This window comes from Rhipicephalus sanguineus, chromosome 11, assembly GCF_013339695.2.
Source record: "Rhipicephalus sanguineus isolate Rsan-2018 chromosome 11, BIME_Rsan_1.4, whole genome shotgun sequence".
Taxonomy (NCBI): domain Eukaryota; kingdom Metazoa; phylum Arthropoda; class Arachnida; order Ixodida; family Ixodidae; genus Rhipicephalus; species Rhipicephalus sanguineus.
In genome coordinates this window covers 120,328,062-120,350,648 of record NC_051186.1, presented here as the reverse complement: position 1 = coordinate 120,350,648, position 22,587 = coordinate 120,328,062, and the positions used below count along the sequence as shown (strand labels likewise).

The window sequence follows — 22,587 nt, the reverse complement described above, 5'->3', positions numbered from 1 at the left end:
AAACGAAAAAAAAAACGATATTTTTGACCCGAACAACGTAACCGAAACTTTATTATTTCGTTCCGGAGTGAAACCGAAATTTTTTCAATCGTTTTTCGGTTCACGAGAAAACTTGGCCATCTGGAACAGTTGAGGTCATGCAACGAGAGCAATTATGCATATCTCAGGGTACGGTATTAGCGCGTACCTCAGGCAGGAATTCCAAAGCAATATGTTGAAATTGTGCGAAAATCGAAAAATGTGTCAACCAGAGATGTTTATATTAAAGCAAATGGACTTTTGCGCGCCTAATAATAATAATAATAATATCTGGGGTTTAACGTCCCAAAACCACGATATGATTATGAGGGACGCCGTAGTGGAGGGTTCCGAAAATTTCGACCACCTGGGGTTCCTTGACGTGCGCATGAATCTAAATACACGGGCCTTAAACATTTTCTCCTCTATCGAAAATGCAGCCATCGCGGCCGGGATTCGATCCCGCGACCTTCGGGTCAGCAGTCGAGCGCATAACCACTAGACCACCGTGGCGGGGCCTTTTGCGCGCCTGTCACGCAGGCCAGCGTGGAGAGGGCATTGTCAGCGCTGAAGCTCGTTACAGCGAAAGCTGTTATGAGATCACAACAGCTGATTTTGGCGCCATAGTTGTCCGCCGCTCTCGGTTTCCGTGACCGCTATCGCGTGATATAAGAAAAAAATTAAATGAGAAACAAATTTCTAGGATCGGATGGGATTTAACCTGCGCCCTCTGCGTGGCAGTCGAGTATTCCACCACAGTGCTTGGCGCGTGTAACTCCTTCGCAAAAATACTCTGTACAGATGTGATGTCGGGCAAGGAATCGTGTTAACATATGTAATATAGCGTGGCAAAAGAGTACAGTAACAACCTGGCGTCACACAATGCAAATTGCGCAACGAGTCGGTCGTTGAATGCTTCCAACCCGTTACAAAGGTCTCAGCCATAATTCTTCATCGTCATCAGCCATAGCACAAAGTGCACATAAAGCCTCACAGATGTGTAGCATGTACAAAGATTCTTCGAAGAATGAGGAGAAATGGCATAGTGGGTGCTTCGCCACTTCATAAAAATTACGATGACTTAGGGCATAGTGGGTACCTTGCATGTGTACTTGTATTGGTTTCCCCAAGGGAGTCTACAACGGGTTCCAGAAAGGCCGCTTTTCGAGCTTTCGCTGTGACTGCTGCGTGTTCCGCGCAGGCCTGGCGTTTTTTTTTTTTATCAGAACAGCGGTCTCGCACAGCAGAGTACACTCAATGACGCGCTGCTTCTGAGATCGTGCTCACTCCCTTGACAAAAGCATCGAGCCGGCTAAAAAATTCGTAATTGACTTTTGAGAAAATAAATACTACAGGGGCGTATACCGTAGGGGGGTGGGGGTTCAACACCCTCCCCGTAAATTTCCAATTTTGCTTGCGCATATTGCCACGCCCACTTCTTGTTTTGTTTTGATGTATTCGGGTTTGACCGGCAGGGACGGTTATCAACGCTCGACGCTGTGCGCGAAGTAGTGTTCTAGAAGCATCGCGATTGTAGTAGATCGGTTTGTTAAGATTGCGCCCCGCACGCGAATGTTCCAGCTTTGTCTAGAGATTACGCCGCCACCAGCGATATTGCTGGAAAGTTCGATAGCGCCTGTATAAAAGCCGACGCGCGTGAAAGCTTGTCAGTTGATCGACGGACGACGCCCTGTTCGCCGCTATCATTGTACAGCGTGTATTGCTGTAGTTCTAGTTCTCATTTTCCGGCCACAAGTTCGGCCAAATAAACAGTTTCATCCTGCAAACGCCGACTGCTATCTTCGTCGACGTCACGACCACGTGACATCTGGTGGAGGTGCTGCTTCTTCCATGATCCGGACGCCCCCGCGAAGCGCTGACCCAAGCCCAAGCCGCGAGGAGGAGGACGGCAAGGAAAACCCGGATCGTCGAGCAAGCCGCAGGCAACAAGGTCTACCGCCAGAGCACGGGCCTCTACCTGAAAAGACCCGGCAAACAAAGATCCTGACCTCGACAACAGCGACGATGACAGACGCTGTGCCGCCCGCACCGATCCTTCTCCGGACGCCCAAGGAGCCGCCAACCTTCCGCGGATCGTCGTTCGAAGACCCGGAAAGCTGTCTCGAAGCCTACGACCGAGTCGCCGTTTTTAATGCCTGGACCAGCGAAGACAAGCTACGGCATGTCTATTTCGCTTTGGAAGACGCCGCTCGGACCTGGTTCGAGAACCAAGAGCGAAGCCTGACAACGTGGGATATCTTTCGCACCAGGTTCCTTGCGACATTCACGAGCGTCGTCAGGAAAGAGCGTGCTGAGGCTCTGCTCGAGACCCGCGTGCAGATGCCGAACGAAAACGTGGCGCTCTTCACGGAAGAGATGACAAGGCTGTTCCGTCATGCAGACCCTGTCATGCCCGAGGACAAGAAGGTCCGCTTACTTATGCGAGGAGTCAAACAGGAGCTCTTCGCCGGGCTGATGCGGAACCCCCCATCGACAGTTCAAGAATTCGTTTCGGAAGCAACGACCATCGAGAAGACGCTCGAGATGCGCACCCGGCAGTACAATCGCCGCGCATTTCAAGACAGCGCAGCTGTTCATGGCCTCGGCTCCGACGACCTGCGCGAAACAATCCGAGCGATCGTACGAGGGGAACTTCGCAAGCTGTTGCCCTCACCCCAGCCTCAAGTGGACTCCATCGCAGACGTCGTTCGAGAAGAAATCCAGCAATCGCTGGGCACCCTTGAACCGCCACAGCCTCAGCCGCAAGCCTTGAGCTACGCTGCTGCAGCCCGACGCTACGCTCCCCCGCCGCGCCCGCGTCAAGACACCGCATCGACGCAGTTCCGTCGCCAGACACCGCCGCAATCATCGACGCCCTACCGCCCACCTGGCGGCCAGCACTACATCCCGAGGAAGACCGACGTTTGGCGCGCCCCTGACAACCGCCCGCTCTGCTACCACTGCGGGGAGGCCGGCCACACGTACCGCCGCTGCCAGTACCGACAGATGGGACTACGAGGATTCGCCATCAACGCGCCGCGACCACAGCCAGGCGAACGGCCTCGCGACATCGACGACTACCTAACCGGAACAGTGGCAAGAACGACGTCCTTCACGCTCGCCGTCGCCCGGCCCCTACATGTCACCGCACCGCCGGCCGTACACTGGCCCAAACCGGGGCCGGTCCCCTAGCCCGTATCCGGAAAACTAAGGGCAGCAACCGATGGAGGTACGGTTGCTGTACGACGAACTACCGAAGATCCTCCGCCGACGACGACGACGTCGCGACAAAACCTTCAGAACACGACCCGAACCAGACAGACCCCTGACGACGAGATCTTGCGGACCGAAGAAGACCCGACGACGCAACATGGAAGCAGCGGAACAAACCGACGCAGCCGTGACCCGACGCCGAGACCCAACCGCAACGCAAGACGACGAACTAGCGACCTCGACGTTCTCATCGACGGCCACAACGTCACCGCTCTCGTCGATACTGGAGCCGACTATTGCGTCATCAGTGGGCCCTTCGCCACGAAGTTGAAGTTAAGACCGCTTGGGAAGGCCCCGAAATCCGCACCGCTGGAGGCCATCTGATAACGCCGATTGGTGTCTGCACGGCGAGAGTCACCATCAATGACCGGACTTATCCTGCGAGCTTTGTAATCCTACAAAACTGCTCCAGGGATGCAATACTTGGAATGGACTTCCTAAGTGAACACGGCGCCGTCATCGACCTGAGGTCCGAGTCGATAACACTAACCTCAGATAAAGCGCTCCCGCCCCGCGCGACGCCAGGGAACCATGCACTGAATGTGATAGAAGAGCATGTGACCATTCCGCCGCGTTCCAGCGTCATTATTTCCGTCGGCACCGAAAAAGCTGAAGACATCGAAGGTGTCATCGAGAGCGATCAGCATTTGCTGCTAGACCGTGACATTTGCGTCGCAAGGGGCATTGCTCGGTTGCATGAAGGAAAAGGAAGCGTGATGCTAACGAACTTCAGCCAGGAATACAGACACCTGAGCAGGGGCATGACGATTGCATACATCGAAGAAATCTTGGCCGTCAGCGATGCGTTTGCCTTTTCAGATTCTGACGAAGCTACGACGACGATCCCTGAGCCACCCTTCGACGTCTTCCCGCTCGCCAACAGCAACAGCTTCGACGCCTTCTGCAGGAATACAGGGACTGTTTCTCGTCGTCATCGCGGGTCCGACAAACGCCCCTTGCTAAGCACCGCATCATAACAGAAGAAAATGCTCGACCACTCCGTCAGAGTCCCTACCGGGTTTCGACGCGGGAACGGGAGGCCGTTAAGAAACAAGTCGATGAAATGCTACGCGACGACATCATCCAGCCGTCCAACAGCCCGTGGGCGTCTCCCGTGGTGTTAGTGAAGAAGAAGGATGGGACCCTACGTTTCTGCGTCGATTATCGTCGCCTGAACAAAATCACAAAGAAGGACGTGTACCCTCTCCCACGGATAGACGACACCCTGGATCGACTCCACAACGCGAATTACTTTTCGTCGATGGACCTCAAGACCGGCTACTGGCAAATTGAAGTCGACGAGAGAGACCGAGAAAAGACCGCCTTTATAACACCGGACGGCCTGTTCGAGTTCAAGGTCATGCCTTTCGGTCTTCGCTCGGCACCTGCGACTTTCCAACGAGTCATGGATACTGTATTAGCTGGCTTGAAGTGGCAGACTTGCCTTGTTTACTTGGACGACGGCGTTGTGTATTCCTCGAACTTCGACGAACACCTCCAGCGACTTCAATCCGTACTTCAAGCAATCAAGAACTCCGGGCTCACCCTGAAGCCAGAAAAGTGCCGCTTCGCGTACGAGGAGCTCTTGTTTTTGGGTCACGTGATCAGCAAGACTGGAGTGCTCCCAGACCCGCAGAAAACAGCTGCCATCGCCGCTTTCCCGCCACCCACCAACAAGAAGGCCGTGCGCCGATTTCTCGGCTTGTGCGCCTATTACAGACGCTTTGTCAAAGACTTTTCACGGATCGCCGAGCCACTAACGCAGCTCACGAAGACCGACGTCGAATTCAGGTGGCAAACAGCGCAAGTCGAAGCATTTCATGAACTGAAACGACGCCTGCAGACACCTCCGATACTTGCGCATTTCGACGAATACGCCGATACGGAGATTCACACCGATGCAAGCAGCATAGGACTCGGCGCCGTCCTTGTGCAGCGGACGGGCGGACTGGAAAGGGTTATCAGTTATGCTAGCCGGTCGCTGTCTAAAGCAGAGGTCAACTATTCCACAACAGAAAAGGAGTGCCTCGCCATCATCTGGGCTACGTCAAAGTTTCGCCCCTACCTCTACGGCAGGCCCTTCAAAGTTGTGAGCGACCATCACGCCTTGTGTTGGCAAGCTAACTTGAAGGACCCTTCAGGTCGCCTCGCACGGTGGAGCCTAAGACTTCAAGAATTTGACATTACTGTCGTGTACAAGTTTGGAACGAAACACTCCGACGCCGACTGCTTGTCTCGGGCCCCCGTCGACCCACCAACGCCCGACGAACAGGATGATGACAACTTCTTGGGAGCCATAAGTACCGAAGACTTCGCCGAACGACAGCGAGCCGACCTGGAGCTGAAGGGTCCAGCGGAATACCTGGAGGGCAGGACCATCGTTGTCCCAAAAGTATTCAGGCGAGGATTGGCATCATTTTCCTTGAAAAACAGCGTCCTCGTAAAGAAGAACTTCACTCCGGCCCGAGCCAGCTACCTTATCGTTGTACCTTCGGGACTGCGACCAGAAATTTTGCATGCCCTGCACGACGACCCAACGGCTGGACACCTCGGACTTTCCCGAACGCTCGCACGAGTACAAGAAAAGTACTACTGGCCGCTCCTTGCCGCCAACGTCACTCGCTACGTAAGAACGTGCCGAGACTGTCAGCGACGGAAGACACCGCCCACAAGACCAGCAGGCTTCCTTCAGCCGATCGAGCCTCCTCGGCGACCATTCCAGCAGATCGGGATGGACCTCTTGGGGCCGTTCCCAACGTCGACTTGCGGAAATAAATGGATCGTCGTGGCTACCGACTACCTCACCCGCTACGCCGAAACAAAAGCCCTGCCCAAAGGCAGTGCCGCTGAGGTAGCCAAGTTCTTCGTTGAGAATATCGTCCTTCGACACGGCGCCCCAGAGGTTCTCATCACCGACAGAGGTACGGCGTTCACGGCTGACCTGACTCAGGCGATCTTGGAATACATCCACACAAGCCACCGCCGCACCACCGCGTACCACCCACAGACCAACGGCCTCACCGAGCGTCTAAATAAGACCATCGCCGACATGCTGGCCATGTACGTCGACGTCGAACACAAGACGTGGGACGCCATCCTTCCGTACGTGACCTTCGCGTACAACACGGCCGTACAGGAAACGACGCAGATGACGCCATACAAATTGGTCTACGGACGGAGCCCAGCAACGACGCTCGATGCCATGCTACCAAACGTGACCGACGAGGAAAACATCGACGTGACCACCTACCTACAGCGCGCCGAAGAAGCACGACAGCTTGCCCGCCTACGGATCAAGAACCAGCAGACGACTGACAGCCGCCGCTACAACCTTCGACGACGCCACATGGACTACCAACCCGGTGACCGTGTATGGGTATGGACGCCAATACGCCGACGAGGACTTAGTGAGAAGCTTCTTCGAAGATACTTCGGACCGTACAGGGTACTTCGACGCCTCGGCGCACTCGACTATGAGGTTGTCCCTGACGGCATTACGAACTCTCAGCGGCGCCGTGCGCGACCTGAAGTCGTCCATGTCGTGCGCCTTAAGCCGTTTTTTGCGCGTTAGCGAGCCTGGGGACTCTATTCTTTTCCCTTTGTTATTGTAATTTATTTGTGTATGCACTTGTTTTTTTTTTCTTCTCTCTTCTATGTTCTTTCACAAGCATCGGGACGATGCTTTTTCAGAGGGGGGGGGGGGCAATGCCGCGCCCACTTCCAATAGCGGGCTTAGAGGAATAGCGGGATCGAAATGCGCATGCCCTGTACGTTAAACGACCCGTAGCGTTTACCGTACGCACGCTATTTTTCAGATTTAGCGTTACCGTATTTGCGTGGTTAACGTAGTGTACGTAAAACATGGCGGCGGTTTTGGACGCCCGCTTCGAACTGAATTTAGCGTTGATGTGGACGGATCCACCTCTTTCGTAGCAAACGATTGTGCGAAATGGCTTCGCTTGCCTTCAGGTCGCTTCGACGACAGGGTATTACGGGTAACTTAGCGTAGTTTTTGAGATCATTTCCCATTTCGAACGTCCCTAGGCCTAACTAGAAGATCGGTGTAAACAAGTCTGCAACATGAAAATTTTCGCTTTTGGCACTTGGTTCATATTTATTTACTTTTATTGTTACTAAAGAAAGTAGTAATATTGCTGCGTGCGGGGATACAGGCGAGCATTCTCGGTTTTGTTCTTTTCACTTTTTAACGCATTCACCCTTCGCTAGGTGGCGCCACTGTCCCGGCTTGGGCACGTAAACGCTATCCCGCTAAACTAAAACGCGCTTTCCGCAACCAACGTTTGCGGCATGGTAACGCTATCCCCTTAACCCCCGCTATCACGATAACGCTTTACTATGACTGTCTAGTGTCATCAGAGGATGCAGGATTGCAGCAAACGCAAGAGCGGCAATGCGGGGAAGTCAACTTAAGGGGACGTGCGAATCGAACGTTACTACAAGTAATTCGCTCAACCATGGCGCTCGGTAATTGGCTACTTTTCTCAAAAATATGTCAAAACAATTGTACGAGCATTACTTAGCCACTATTTTCTCAAAAATATTTCGAACGGGAAAATTTTTGCATCCACGAAGGAGAGTTGAATTTCACTACGTGCGGGAAAACCAGGCGTGAAAAAATAACGTTGCGAGAAAGTGTATATCATATTTTTTTTTTGCAAAACTACCGGGTTTCGGTGGGCCGAACATCGAGCTTTCATTAGAAAACGAATGAGGTGGAACTGGAAGTAAACTTTCGTCTGGAACATTCCTTACCATTGCATCTCGGTATGTTATGCTGAAGTGTGTTACCCATGGGTTGCCGAAACTAAGTTAAAACCACACACACACACACGCACGCACGCACGCACGCACGCACGCACACACACACACACACACACACACACACACACACACACACACACACACACACACTGACACATACGTATTACATACATGCCAGGTGTTCTGCGAAGAATTCCATGAGAACATAGAAGGTGTGTGAGGAAAACTAAATATTCAAAATATAATATTCAAATGCGGCCATCATCATCACTAGCAGCCTGACTACGCCCAGTGCAAGGCAAAGGCCTCTCCCATGTACCACCAATCAACCCAGTCCTGTGCTTCCTGAGGCCACGCTATACCCGCAAACTTCTTAATCTCATCTGCCCACCTAACTTTCTGTCTCTCCTCGCGCGTTTGCTTTATGTCGGCTACGCGCTACGTGCCCTGCCCATGTCAATTTCTTCTTCTTCTTCATTTCGACTAAGATGTCCTCCACACCCGTTTGTTCCCTCATCCGCTCTGCTCTCTTCTCGTCCCTTAAGGTTACGCCTATCATTTTCCTTTCCATTGCTCGCGGCGTGGCTCACACCCAGGCGGAGTCCATATTCTCAGACTCAAAAACGGCCATTCGTAACTTTGCTATGCGTGGAATTCATGCACATGCCTACCGTATCCTACAATTCGTTCCACCTCCTAAACGAATAATCACTATTTTGTGGGTTCCAGCGCATTGCGGACATCCCGGGAATACAGCCGCCCATGAGCAAGCCCGAGCTCTCGTCAATCGGGCAGTGGACGGTCTGCCTTCCTTTCGCTGCGCGCGGGAATTCCTACTCACCTATCATGAAATTACTTTACATTACCGCAATTCCCGCATGATCTACCCCCAGCCCATAAATCGCTGTCCCAGGCTGAGCAAATCGTTTGGCGCCGACTCCAAACGGGCACTTTAATATCGCACTTCATCAATTCCCAAATTCATCAGCGTGACGCCTACACCCAATGTCGTCTCTGCTCGAGTCCGCGAGCCGACTTTAATCACATGTATCGCCATTGCCTAAACAAGCCAAATCCCCCCTTTGAGGGGGCTGAGAGACAGGAGCGATGGGAGGCTGCTTTGCGCAGCTCACGACCGGACGACCAACTCCGGATAGTGTGCTGGGCCATATGGGTCGCCGAAGCGCAAGGACTTTCGGCCACCTAAAGCGGTACGAGGGCCCATCGGCTGCCTTTTCCCTGCTCCCATCCCCCCCTCACCTGACCCATTTCATGGCGTCAATAAAGTTGTATCCTCCTCCTCCCTCAGTTTAGGTTGAACCCTCTTTGTAAGCCTCCAGGTTTCTGCTCCGTAAGTAAGTACCGGTATGATGCAGCTGTTAAATAGGCCTAGTGCGCTGCAGTTTTGAACGAACAAGTGGCGCCGCTCGCGGCGCGGCGCTCTACTAATCAGTCGTGGCTGAGAACGGGTGCGTACGGGCGGAACAATAGTAGCTCGAAGGGACGAAGCAAATTTGCTGTCAAACAGGAGTGGAACTATGTATCGTTGCGTGTATGGCTGTCATAAGAGCTGTAGAAACGCTGCCGGCAAGCTGCCAAAAAATAAAGTTCTATGGATTTGCGTTAAAGGCTCACGAGAACGAGCGATGACAGCGTTCGATAAGGGCGGTTCGACGTGCGAGATAAACAGACGCTCTTCATTTTTTAGCGCTTTCTCTACTGCTATTGCGCATATTTGTTTGTCGTGGTCATAAACTCTGCCTTTTTTTAGCCCCAATGGAGGCTCTTGGCAGCTTGTGAGACATCGAACCCGCATATGCAGTGCCCACTTCTTAGACCAAGAGATAAGCTCGATAGCCCGGCACTCTGCCCATATGTTCCGACATTTTTTCTTGCTTACTATGGGAAATGCGATGGCGTGACCCTGCGACGAAGCGCAAAAGATCTTCGTATCTATAGAACAGGACGCCGCAATGGCCAGAGCTAGGCGCATCACAGGTCTGAGAAGGATGTGCGTTCGCACTTGTTGACAAACTTAGCCAAGGCGGCGGCGTGCTTGCACCATTCTCGGCACCCAGCCTTGCATGTGCAGCTGGCTCCCACAGTGTATAATTGGTTCGACAACTGGGGAAAATGTGTAGAAAACGGAACGACAGAACGAGTGAATGTGAAAAGCGAGAGGAACGGAACGAAATTACTTTTAACTTACTTTCACTTTTATCTAAAACACAATTACTTTTATCTCGAACACGAACTATCAACAGACGCCTGTTGAATAGGAAAACGGATGCAAAAGTCAAAGGAATCTCTTCGCGTAAGAGATGAAAAGAGTACTTTTAATTGAATGTAAGTAATACAAGATCTTGATTTAACTTTGACAACCTAGCTGAAGGCGGATCGTAGTCGACGCTCTTCATCTGAGCAACACACACGCCAACGACATCGGAGGGCGCCATTTGCAGACAGTTTCCGCCATAACGCCGTAAACGTGGTTGCCGGCGTAAAGGTCATTGCCGTGAAGAAGACTGCTTTTATTTTAAATATCGTTCTACGTGTTCAGTACTGCAGAATTCACACAATAACGCGCGCTGCTTAATTCTTCCGCAATGTCAGTGCTCTGTTCTCATAGAGCGGAGTTGCAGCGGCAGGAAAGAGCGCCCGAAACTTGTTACGACGCGATCACGTTCGCGGCCGCTACTAGCGGCGCTGATTGTCGAAGCGCCGCAGCGCCAACATACGAGCTGTCAAGGCCTATACCTTCCTCTTGAGTGACAGTGGTAAACTGCCATTCATGATTTGAGAATGCCTGCCGAATGTGTTCCATGCTATCCTTATTCTTCTAGTTGCTTCAGTCTCATGGTTTGGCTTCGCGGTTACTACCTGTCCTTAGTAGACGTTTTCCTTTACAAATTCCAGTGCCTCGCTATCTATCGCAAAGCGCTGTTCTCTTCCGGGACTGTTGCACATTACTTCTGCATATTAATTTTCAGACCTACTGTTCTGCTTTCCTTGTCCAATTCAATAATTATGAGTTGCAATTCGTCCCCGGAGTTACCCATTAATACAATGTCATCAGCGAATCGCAGGTTACTAAGGTACTCTCCATTAACTCGTATCCCTAACTTTTCCCAATCTAGGGCCCTGAAAACCCCCTGTAAGCACGCGATGAATAGCATTGGAGAGATCGTGTCTCCCGGCCTTACACTATTCTTTATTGTAATTTTGCCGCTTTTAAATGCGAAGCATTTCTTAGCGAACCTCTATCTACGTATCTATCTATCAGCCGCCTACGTCTGGGATGCCAAAATTGGCATGCCAGGGGATCAGTGTATGACGAACACGATTCACTGGTCATGACACGAATAACGCAAAACGCCTGTCGCGTACGTCATGAAACCCTTTCCATCAGTCACGTGTGGCACATACCCGCATACCACAGTTCATGTTATGAGGGTATGTGCCACAGGTGACCGTGAACATACACATTGAAACGCAAGGCAAGTCAGGGAGCTGAGCTGGAAGACGCTCACTCGTCCACGTGTGCCGCCAGAATGACGCAGTGTTCTCTTCATTTCTTATGAAGCTGGGCGATGGCCTCATGCTGACCGAGTATGACGTCAGATTGATTGAGAGCCGCTTTGTGACACGCGAAGAAGCCGCCGCTAAGTTCCCTGACGGCATAAATAGTAATGCGAACGTCGACCGCTGAAACGCACGTTGCCTGGACGCTGCGGACAACGTGTTATGTCATCCCGCATGCGATAACATAACCGCCTATGAGAACGAGCAGGTACACAGGGATGCCCTGACTAAGGTGGTCAAGATGAACGCAAGCTACACGGGTGGCCTGCCTGCCTCAATTTGCCTGAGCATCGGCAAGCCGTACATGATCACGGCCAACATCGACGAAAGCGACGGCCTCGTTAATGGAAACATGGGCACCTTGTGGTACATCTAGCGTGACGAACACGGCAACCTCGTGCGACTGTAGCTTGAATTTTCAACGTTCACGGTAGGCGTTGTCGTCACAGTGAGAACGAAGCACATCACTACCGCACACCCCTCAGTGCAATTGAAGTGGGTGCCCGTTTTAATGCGAACGACCACAATGACGATATACGTCAGAAAAATCACACCATATCCACGGGGTGAATGATGATGAGTGGGGCGAAGCGGAACTCGCGCTGCAGCACGGCGATGGCATTGGCGCGAGCGTGGTCCTTCTTGATGGAAGATATTGTGACTAGATTGTTTGAGAACCGCAGTCTGTCGCACACACCGCAACTATGGCCGAAACATTTATCAAGGAACTCCCGCTGGAAGCGCGCGTCGGCGCCTTCGGGCAGAGTCCGCCTGATGCGTTTTGCAGCCACTCCACGTGCTCGCACAGCCTCGGGCTCTGCCTGCCGGTACGCGCGCTTTCTCGCCGCTTCACGGTCCTTCACATTTTGAAGATCCGATTCGCGCCGCAGCCGTGCAGCTTCGGCTTCGCGGGCTCGAACGGCGGGGTCTTCGCGCCGCAGCCGTACAGCTTGTCGAGCAGCTTCGGCCTCGCGGTCTCGAACGGCGGGGTCCTCGCGCCGTAGCCGTGCAGCTTGTCGAGCAGCTTCGGCCTCGCGGGCTCGAACGGCGGGGTCTTCTCGCCGCAGTCGTGCAGCTTGTCGAGCAGCTTCGGCCTCGCGGGCTCGAACGGCGGAATTTGCTTCGCGGCGTCGACGTGCAGCTTCGGCATCGCGGGCTCTCACCTCACGATTCTGTCTGCGAGCGCGCGCTACCGCAGCCTTCCGTGCCCTCCGTTCCGCAGCCTTGTCTTCCACCTGGCGACTCCGAGCTAAAGAGAAAGCGTGCCAAGAGGGAGCCTCATGGCGCGTTACTTCTGAAATGTTGTCTTCGGGTGTCGTTGAAATACGAGACGTAGTAAAGAAGAAAGAATGCCACACAGGCGAATACGCAACGAGAGTCTCACTCGTCAACGTCGTCTTCTTCTTCTACTGCATGCCAGAACGCGCGCTTCTCATGAACTAGAGGTGGCTACTACAACGCTACAAACAAACGGAGGATGGACAGACCCACGGCATAAGGAGCTTCGCCCCTAAAATATCTCGTGTAAGAGGACACAGTTTCCCCTTGCGCAAGCAAGCGCCATAACTATATATAAGTCACGAAGGGCCACATACGCCCAGGTTGTCTACGGATACGATAAGCGCCAACCACTGAAGTTGTACGTAGCACTTTCCAGGGCTACAAGCCTCGACGACCTGTACCTCACCAACGCAAAAGGTGTCTTCAGGTTCCGATATGTCTCCGGCTCAATCGACAGTCAGTCTGTCGAAAACATTACCCGGCTAGCAAAAAAACCTCTAGACATTGTCTTGGACTGGGCTACCACCTTCATTCGATGCCACAATCACAACAATCACCTCACGCTCGCCGCTCTCAACGTACAGTCTGTGCACGCGCACGTGCACGACCTCGAAAAAGACGCTCTGCTCACAGAAACTGGCGTGTTAGCACTTTCTGAAACCTGGAGCGAAGAGCCCACTGTGTCGTCCACAGCAAGCGGCTTCATTGCAGGTGCGGAGCCGTGTGCACATATAAGAACACGGTGATGTGCAACTTCAACGTAGGCTGCATCCCACTTCGCCAGCCGCCAGACACAGAACACACACAGACAAGCAGTGGAATCGGCGAGGTCTGCGTTGCGCACATCAATCACAATAACAAAGACATTCCGCTCGCCGCCATCTGCCTGACAACAGTCAAGAACCCCCTCCACAGATGCACACGGGTTCGTGAAACGTGCGTGCGTTCTCCATCATAACGGACAAGTATAAGCACTGCATATCAGCTTACCGCGTCTGGTGTTGTTAATACCCATGTTGCTGTTGGCATCGTTGCGCAACTGTAAACAACTGGTTAATAACACATGTGCGACTCTTCAACATATGTGTGTGCATATACCGTTTGCACATATCTTTAGCGTCATTTCGTAACGTTTCGCTCAACGTAAAAAATTACGCCGCAGTCACCTTCCCGCCGCATGCTTCGCATAACATGGATTCCCACGGTAAGTGGGATGTGCCGAATTTTTCTTTATAGGGGTCGATTGTGGCTGTGGAGCCGCTGTAGGTTTCTTCCAGCATTTTAAATGCGAAGCATTTCTTAGCGAACCTCAGGCACTTTGGCCGTTTCTATCTACGTATCTATCTATCTATCTATCTATCTAGCCGCCTACGTCTGGGCGTTCTCCTGGTCGTCTCCATAACTTGTAATATACCAAAATCGGCACAGCAGGGGATCACTGTATGACGAACACGATTCACTGGTCATGACATGAATAACGCAAAATACCTGTCACGTACGTCATGAAACCCATTCTCTCAGTCACGTGTGGCACATACCCGCACTCCAAAGTTCATGTCATGCGGGTATGTGCCACAGGTGATACAGTCTCTCAACCAACACAGTAACCGCGAAGACAAACAGATTGACAGGCAAGGAAATTGATAATAATAATATTTGTCGTTGTTTTATGCCCCAACACCATGATATGATTATGAGAGACGCCGTAGCGGTGGGCTCCGGAATTTTTTACCATCTGGTATTCCTTAACGTATACCGAGATCGCACAGTACACGGGCATCTAGCATTTTGCCTCCATCGAAATTCGACCGGCCACGGCCGGGATCGAACCCGCGACCTTCCAGTCAGCAGCCGCGCACGGTAACCGCTAGACCACCGCGGCTCACGCAAGGAAAGCGAGGAAGCTGATGACAGAACACCCCTGAAAGACGCTCAACTACTATCCACTCGTCCTCGTGGTCCGCAACGTGGACCACGTGGATTATGCAAAAACCGGGATCGATGCTTCCTACAATAAATCTGCTGAGAGAACCAGGCCTCTCATCATTACCGGTGACTTCAACATTGATTTATCAAGACCCAACAACGCCTGGTTTTTCTACTGCGTGAAAGACGGCTTGGGTGTGGACAGGGCATCAAAAAACCTCGCTGCTACATCCACGACAAGAGGCATCATAGATCATTTTATCGTAAGATGCATCCAAGATTTCCACCAGCTGTACTATACCTCGGACTTCACTGCACTTAGACCCCTCGTAGCCGCGATCACGAACGGATCCGATTAACAAGTCTGGTCCAGCTGCTGGTGCTCACTGATCATGGTGATGATGATCTTGTTCAAGAACTGTCAAGAACCCCTTTCTCAGATGCACACGGGCTCGTGAAACACGCGTGCGTTCTCCGTCATAACGCACAAGTATAAGAACTGTAACAACTGCAACTGTCACCGTAACGTACGTGTAGTGCACCTGCGCGCGCCACTCGGCTCTGTATATATCTAGGGAAACTTTGCTGCATGAAGCTTAGTTGCGAGTAACGCCTGTCCTGTGCATCTGTGTTCCTTCTTTCTCTTGTTAGGATTCGCGCTATCCAGTATCGAAGCATATAAGCACTACACATCAGCTTACCGCGTCTGGTGTTGGTAACACTTATTCTGCTGTTGGCATCGTTGCGCAACTGCATGTAAACAACTGGTTATATAATACATCTGCGACTCTTCAACATATGAGTGTGCGTATGCGACTTCCACATTTCTTTAACATCATTCCGTAACATTTCGCTCAATGTGAAAAATTACATTTACGCCACAGTCACCATCGCGCGCATGCTTCGCGTAACATCGGTTCCCACGGTACGTGGGATCTGCCGAATTTTTAAATGCGAAGCATTTATTAGCGAACTTCTGCGACTTTGAGCATATCTATCTATCTATCTATCTATCTATCTATCTATCTATCTATCTATCTACCTATCTACCTATCTACCTACCTACCTACCTACCTACCTACCTACCTACCTACCTACCTACCTACCTACCTACCTACCTACCTACCTACCTACCTACCCACCCACCCACCCACCCACCCACCCACCCACCCACCTACTACCTACCTACCTACCTACCTCTATCTGTCTATCTATCTATCTATCTATCTATCTATCTATCTATCTATCTATCTATCTATCTATCTATCTATCTATCTATCTATCTATCTATCTATCTATCTATCTATCTATCTATCTATCTAGCCGCCTACGACTTTGTGCTCTCCTGGTCGCTTGGTTAATCGAATGTACACCAAAGTTGGTATGGTGTAACATGACTGTAGGACGAACATAAATGACACGTCATAACATTAAAATCATGACACGCATGTCATGTACAGCCTGATTTACATGCCACGCTCATGGTGCGCTGGCAGCCGTTTCGCTAGCTTGATCTACCCCGAAATTGGTATTGCGCGACGTGACTGTGTGACGAACATAAATAACACGAGTTAACGCGAAAATCATGACACGCATGTCATGTACAGCATGACTTACGTGCCGCGCTCATGGGCCGCTGGCGGTCGTTTCGCTAGCTTGATCTACCCCGAAATTGGTACTGCGCGACGTGACTGTGACGAATATAAATAACACGAGTTAACACGAAAATCATGACACGCATGTCATGTACAGCATGACTTACGTGCCACGCTCATGGGGCGCTGGCGGCCGTTTCGCTAGCTTGATCTACCCCGAAAATGGTATTGCGCGACGTTACTGTGTGACGAACGTAAAAACACGAGTTAAAATGAAAATCATGACACGCATGTCATGTCAGCATGACACGTGCCACGCTCATGGTGCGCTGGCTGCCGTTTCGCTAGCTCGATATACACCGCGATTGGTATATTGCGACGTGACTGTGTGACGCACATAAAAACACGAGTTAACATGGAAGTCATGACACGCATGTCATGTACAGCATGACACGTACCACGCTCATGGTGCGCTGGCGGCCGTTTCGCTAGCTCGATATACTCCGAAATTGGTATCTTGCGGTCCGGTCCGGATCCCATGAGCTGCTTCTCCGTAATGTTGTTTGTCAGGTATTTTGCGACGTGACTGTGTGACAAACATAAAAACACGAGTTAAAATGAAAATCATGACACGCATGTCATGTACAGCATGACACGTGCCACGCTCATGGTGCGCTGGCGGCCGTTTCGCTAGCTCGATATACACCGAAATTGGTATCTTGCGACGTGACTGTGTGACGAACATAAAAACACGAGTTAACATGAAAATCATGACACGCATGTCATGTACAGCATGACACGTGCCACGCTCATGGTGCGCTGGCGGCCGTTTCGCTAGCTCGATATACACCGAAATTGGTATCTTGCGACGTGACTGTGTGACGAACATAAAAACACGAGTTAAAATCATGACACGAATGTCATGTACAGCATGACACGTGCCACGCTCATGGTGCGCTGGCGGCCGTTTCGCTAGCTCGATATACTCCGAAATTGGTATCTTGCGACGTGACTGTGTGACGAACATAAAAACACGAGTTAAAATGAAAATCATGACACGCATGTCATGCACAGCATGACACGTGCCACGCTCATGGTGCGCTGGCGGCCGTTTCGCTAGCTCGATATACACCGAAATTGGTATCTTGCGACGTGACTGTGTGACGAACATAAAAACACGAGTTAACATGAAAATCATGACACGCATGTCATGTACAGCATGACACGTACCACGCTCATGGTGCGCTGGCGGCCGTTTCGCTAGCTCGATATACTCCGAAATTGATATCTTGCGACGTGACTGTGTGACAAACATAAAAACACGAGTTAAAATGAAAATCATGACACGCATGTCATGTACAGCATGACACGTGCCAGGCTCATGGTGCGTTGGCGGCCGTTTTGCTAGCTCGATATACTCCGAAATTTATATCTTGCGACGTGACTGTGTGACGAACATAAAAACACAAGTTAACATGAAAATCATGACACGCATGTCATGTACAGCATGACACGTGCCAGGCTTATGGTGCGTTGGCGGCCGTTTCGCTAGCTTGATCTACCCCGAAGTTGGTATTGCGCGACGTTACTGTGCGACGAACATAAATAATAGGAGTTAACATGAAAACCATGACACGCATTTTGCTAAACGACATACAAGACGATGTATGCAGCTCATTGCTGGCTGCCTCGCATTACATCGATTCCCACAATGCGTGGGATCTGCCGGCTTTTTTTTTATATATGTTTCATCGACGCCCTGATTCCGCAGTGCCTGCATGCAGTGGACGTCCACAAATCATGAGGTCATTCTGTGCTGCCACTTAGCTGCACCTGTCCATGAAAAAAAAATAAAGCAGCGTGCAAACGAGCTCACTTTACCTACCACCTCTGTGGCTTCATTTTCCTTTCGCGGAAGTAACATGTTACCGTGACATTAACACACTTAGTGGTTTGAGAGAATACTTTACCGCATTAAACTGCCTTGGCCATCTGACCTCTTGAAGTTATATGAGCATTCATAGGTATTTATTGCTTGGACCCATCATAGTCATGCAAATTACCAACTTCAATTAGGCTTACAAATACTTATTAACAGTGCAGGAACAGCCAACATGCGATAAGTGTCATGAATCATTAACAGTAAGACGCATTTTAATTGTGTGTCCGCATGTCGAAACACATAGACAAAAACACTTCCGCGTTTTGTACAATTTACGCATACCATCTCACCCGATGTTAATTTTAGGGGATGATGCTCTGGTGCCTGATTGACGTGATGTTTTTTTAGGTGGAACATATTTTTTCAGTAAGCTTTACGCATTGTAGCGCATGCCGCATTTACCACACTAGTACAATTCGATTACCCTGTGGCTGGCGCAGAAAAGCCTTAGTCACTCCCGACACATACACGTCAGCGCAATTATTAAGGCGAATGCCTGTAATGTCATACTCGCGGTGTCCGTCCGTCCGTCCGTGCCCTGCCCTGTGGCCTCTCCCCCTCACACTCTCTCAGCAATCACGTGATGGCGCAACGGCGCTTAGCAACAGTGGCGTGTTGTGCAACGCGGCGGCGGCGTCCAGCGGCGGAGTCGAATGGCCACAGGCTTTTGCTGAACACACTTTAGAACTTACAAAGCGTCCTTCAATTTCTTGCTGATTTATTTTCTTACTTCTCTCCTATCTCCAGCATAGGGTAGCGAACCGGACAAGTTTCTGGTCAACCTCGCCGCCTTCTCCCTTTTGTTTTCTTCCTTCTTTCGTGCTGTTAAACTTAGTTGAACTAACAACGCTTTCCACGTTTGTCTCCCGCAGGGGGTCGGCTCTGCTCGTTCTCGCCGTGCGTGGAACAAGTGCAACGCACGTGTGAGGCGCTGCGTGCCCGTGGCTTCGTGGACGTGGTCACGTTAGAGTGTCTCGAGCGGCCTTACGAGGTGAAGCAAGTGGTCATGGCCGACATCCGGGATACGTGCAGGGCGCCATCCGGAGGACAGGCACCGAAGAAAGAAGAGGTACGTGCGCATGCATGTCGTTCGTGTTGGTTACTTTGGTCGGATGCAACTTCAGAAGTTCGCGTCCATTGCTCTTCAAAGGCAGATGCACACAAACCTCCACCAATGGGCGCACACTACAGACTGACGTCACAAGCGGGGCGGCCGGTGACCCCGCCTTCGCAGAACATTGTCGAGTGCATGAGCGGGTCTATTTCTTTTGTCGCGGAAGCGATCGGGTGCTGCGCTTCGGTCATCGGGGCGGGGACTCTCCGGACTTCTTAAGTTGTATACAACGATATGTTACGGTTGAAGTGGTATAAGGAACCACTTGAAAATGTGATTGATTTAAATTTGATGAATAAGATAGGTACCTTCTGGAAGGGCAGATAGGTGTGCTATGACTGTAAGCAGATTTTTGGTAGTACCGCACAAGGCAAGAAAGTAAAAGACAAGTACGGCGCAAGTTTGAGCTTCTTGCACTTTCTAAACACTGCATCATTCATTTTTGTAGCGCCTATTCTAGCCTATTTTATACTACGGCAATTCTGAGGTGGCGCCGAGAAACGGTACACTTGTAGCTGTGAGGGTGTGCAGCTCTGTTCCTGTATTAATATTCTTTGAACCACCTGAGGCTGGAATAATTTTGCGAGAGGTGCTGTGCTGAATGAATGTCAAGCTTGGTCTATCGCTCGGGCTCCGTGTTTTCGGAGTTTATTTCTGTTGAAATTTTGAGGGTGTTTTTCGGTGTTTATCATTTTATTTGAACTGTGGCTTTTTTTGAAGCTTATTTTTTTGTAGATACCAAATTCTCTGAAACTTGGAGTCTAATTTTTCGCTATCCTCAATACTTCAGTATCTTACATGAAATAATATCCGAACAAGAAAACATGAAAACACACGAAGCGTATTTTAGATATGTCTGGAAGGTGTGAAGGCACAAATACATGTGCACACAAACACAAATACTTGAATGCGAATCATCTACGTTTGTGCGTATTGCAACCTTAAAGCTTATCCGTAGTAGAAGCAAGGACGCAAGGTCCGTACATTCCATGTCTGGCGTGCCACGGTCAGTGCCGCCAGGGGACCGCACATGCATATCAAGATGTCTCGCGCCCCTGCCGGCCGGGAGCCTTACTATAGTATATTTTATGCGCCTTAAGTACGTTGACACCTATCGCCCCGTGCGCGACAAGCCGTTTGTTAAATGTGCGGTATGGATGCGGTCTACGAGACACCCTTGACATACGGTAAAGCTAATATCGGCCAAACCGGTCGGTGTATCAATGACCGCTTAGAACATGACATTTCGATAAAGAACGGAACATATGGTTGCAAAATGGTTCTGCGGAATCCCACAAGGTTTCGGAAGGGTTAAGAATGGGGAATTGATGACCACTCGCTTGTAGCACAAAGCCACAGGGAAATCCTTACAATTTTAACGGTCGTATTGGCAGTTGAAATCCGAGTTTATCGGATAAATCCGAATTGTCAAAGATTTTACCGGCGAGTTTTTAATCGGATTTTTTCGGACTTATCCGAAAACACGGAGCCCTATCTGTTCCTAGTGTTACTGAAGCGCACTTGCCTTATTCAGGATACCGACATGGCACGGAAAAAGTATCAGTTGCATCGTTGATGCACACAGAAACCGATCTTTGGATATGTGCATCAAGGCACTGCAAGCTACGTCTGCGTGACACAGGGCTGTGTATCACAAAGCGATTTACAGTGTACGCCATGGAAAACTTGGTGTCATGCTCGGTGTTTAGAAATAACGCACCACCCTCTCTAAAGAATTCTTGCGTCTGTTTGGGTAAACATAAACATATAGAGCGAAAACGAGAAGGGGAAAGATGTGTGGTTCAAGCAGGTGGCGATGTCCAGTTGAACTACCTTGCCTGGGTAGTGAGGAAATGTGGAATCGAAAAAAAAAAAATTGGTTCCGCCACTAGGGCGAAGCAACGAATGCAATAGCAACAAATTGGTATTTTATACGAAGCAAGGCTAGCACCTCATTCTTTTGCGACCCGATCTGACATTACGAAACTAAGGGAATACGGCCGCTCCAGCGAGCGATGTGGCTTTCATGGTGTGATTGCTTCAACGCCAAGTAATAGGTGGGCGCTCAGCACGTGCAGAAGTACGCATTTCCTCGCGGAGACGCGCAGCCCCTCGTCCCCCCGCCCTCCTCCGGCTGCTATCGCCATGCGCATTTCGCGAGACAAAAGACAGCCGGGGTGTTTCTTCTCTGCTTGAGGAGCGATTTACGGCAGCTCTCGCGTGCGGGGTGATGTTATCGCATGCGTTGTTCGCGCGATGCAGATGACCGGCTCCATGCGTCTGTGTTTCAGCCGCGTTCGTCTGTAGCGCTCGCGAGCTTTCACTGGCACGTAGAACATACGACGTGCGGGGCGATGTTATGGAGTTTGAATGTATACTAAATGTGACGGCGGCGCCAAAATCCCGCCGAGAGTTTCCATATAATCGCCATCACAATAAAAAACAAAACAAAGAAGAAGAAGGAGCTAGTTAACGCTGCACTCAAGCAGGACTACAGTAGGTTCCCGAGCCAGGTGGTCCTCGAAAACAGCATTAGTGCACGAAGAACCTTCTCCGCCAGTGGTAGTTGGGTCCATTCTGCAAGAATTCTCGTTTATGGAAATAAAACCCAGTCGATATAGTCTAGTCTGTACAGAGGTGCGCTGGATGTCGTATCGAGGCCAAGTGTAGACCAGATTTTCAATAGTTGATTGAGACCCATATGTGTTGCATATCGGTTCGTCGCTCATTCCAAAACAGAGGTAATAGGCGTTTCTAAGTGCCACCCGAAAGCAGGGGCAGTTGAAGTGGAAAGAGAGAAGAGCTTGGAAAGAGAGGTCACCTTCTCAAAATGACTATCCACACCCACGAGCACAAGGCCGGTCTCTACCCGTTAGAAAAACATGTTGCGTGCCTGATGGCGCAGAGAATCGAACCCAGTGCCTCCCGTATTGAAGGCTGTGCGACATGACAACGGTTGTGGTGTGGCTTGCCTTTATAGAGTAGATGCACAAGTAGCTCACCCATTCTAACAGTAGCAGTGGGATGAGTGAACATCTCTCATTAAATAGTGATGCTAGTGCATGCTGAAACAC

At 50.7% G+C, this 22,587-nt stretch overlaps 1 protein-coding gene across 1 annotated transcript in view; it reads left to right on the top strand.

The window, feature by feature from the left end:
* The window catches only part of LOC119375345 (tRNA (adenine(58)-N(1))-methyltransferase catalytic subunit TRMT61A), a 57,423-nt gene that overhangs the window by 32,346 nt on the left and 2,490 nt on the right, over positions 1 to 22,587 (top strand). Inside the window, exon 3 of the mRNA XM_049411245.1 lies at positions 19,272 to 19,468. Coding sequence (XP_049267202.1) covers positions 19,272 to 19,468 — 197 coding nt within the window. The remainder of the gene's footprint in view (positions 1 to 19,271; positions 19,469 to 22,587) is intronic.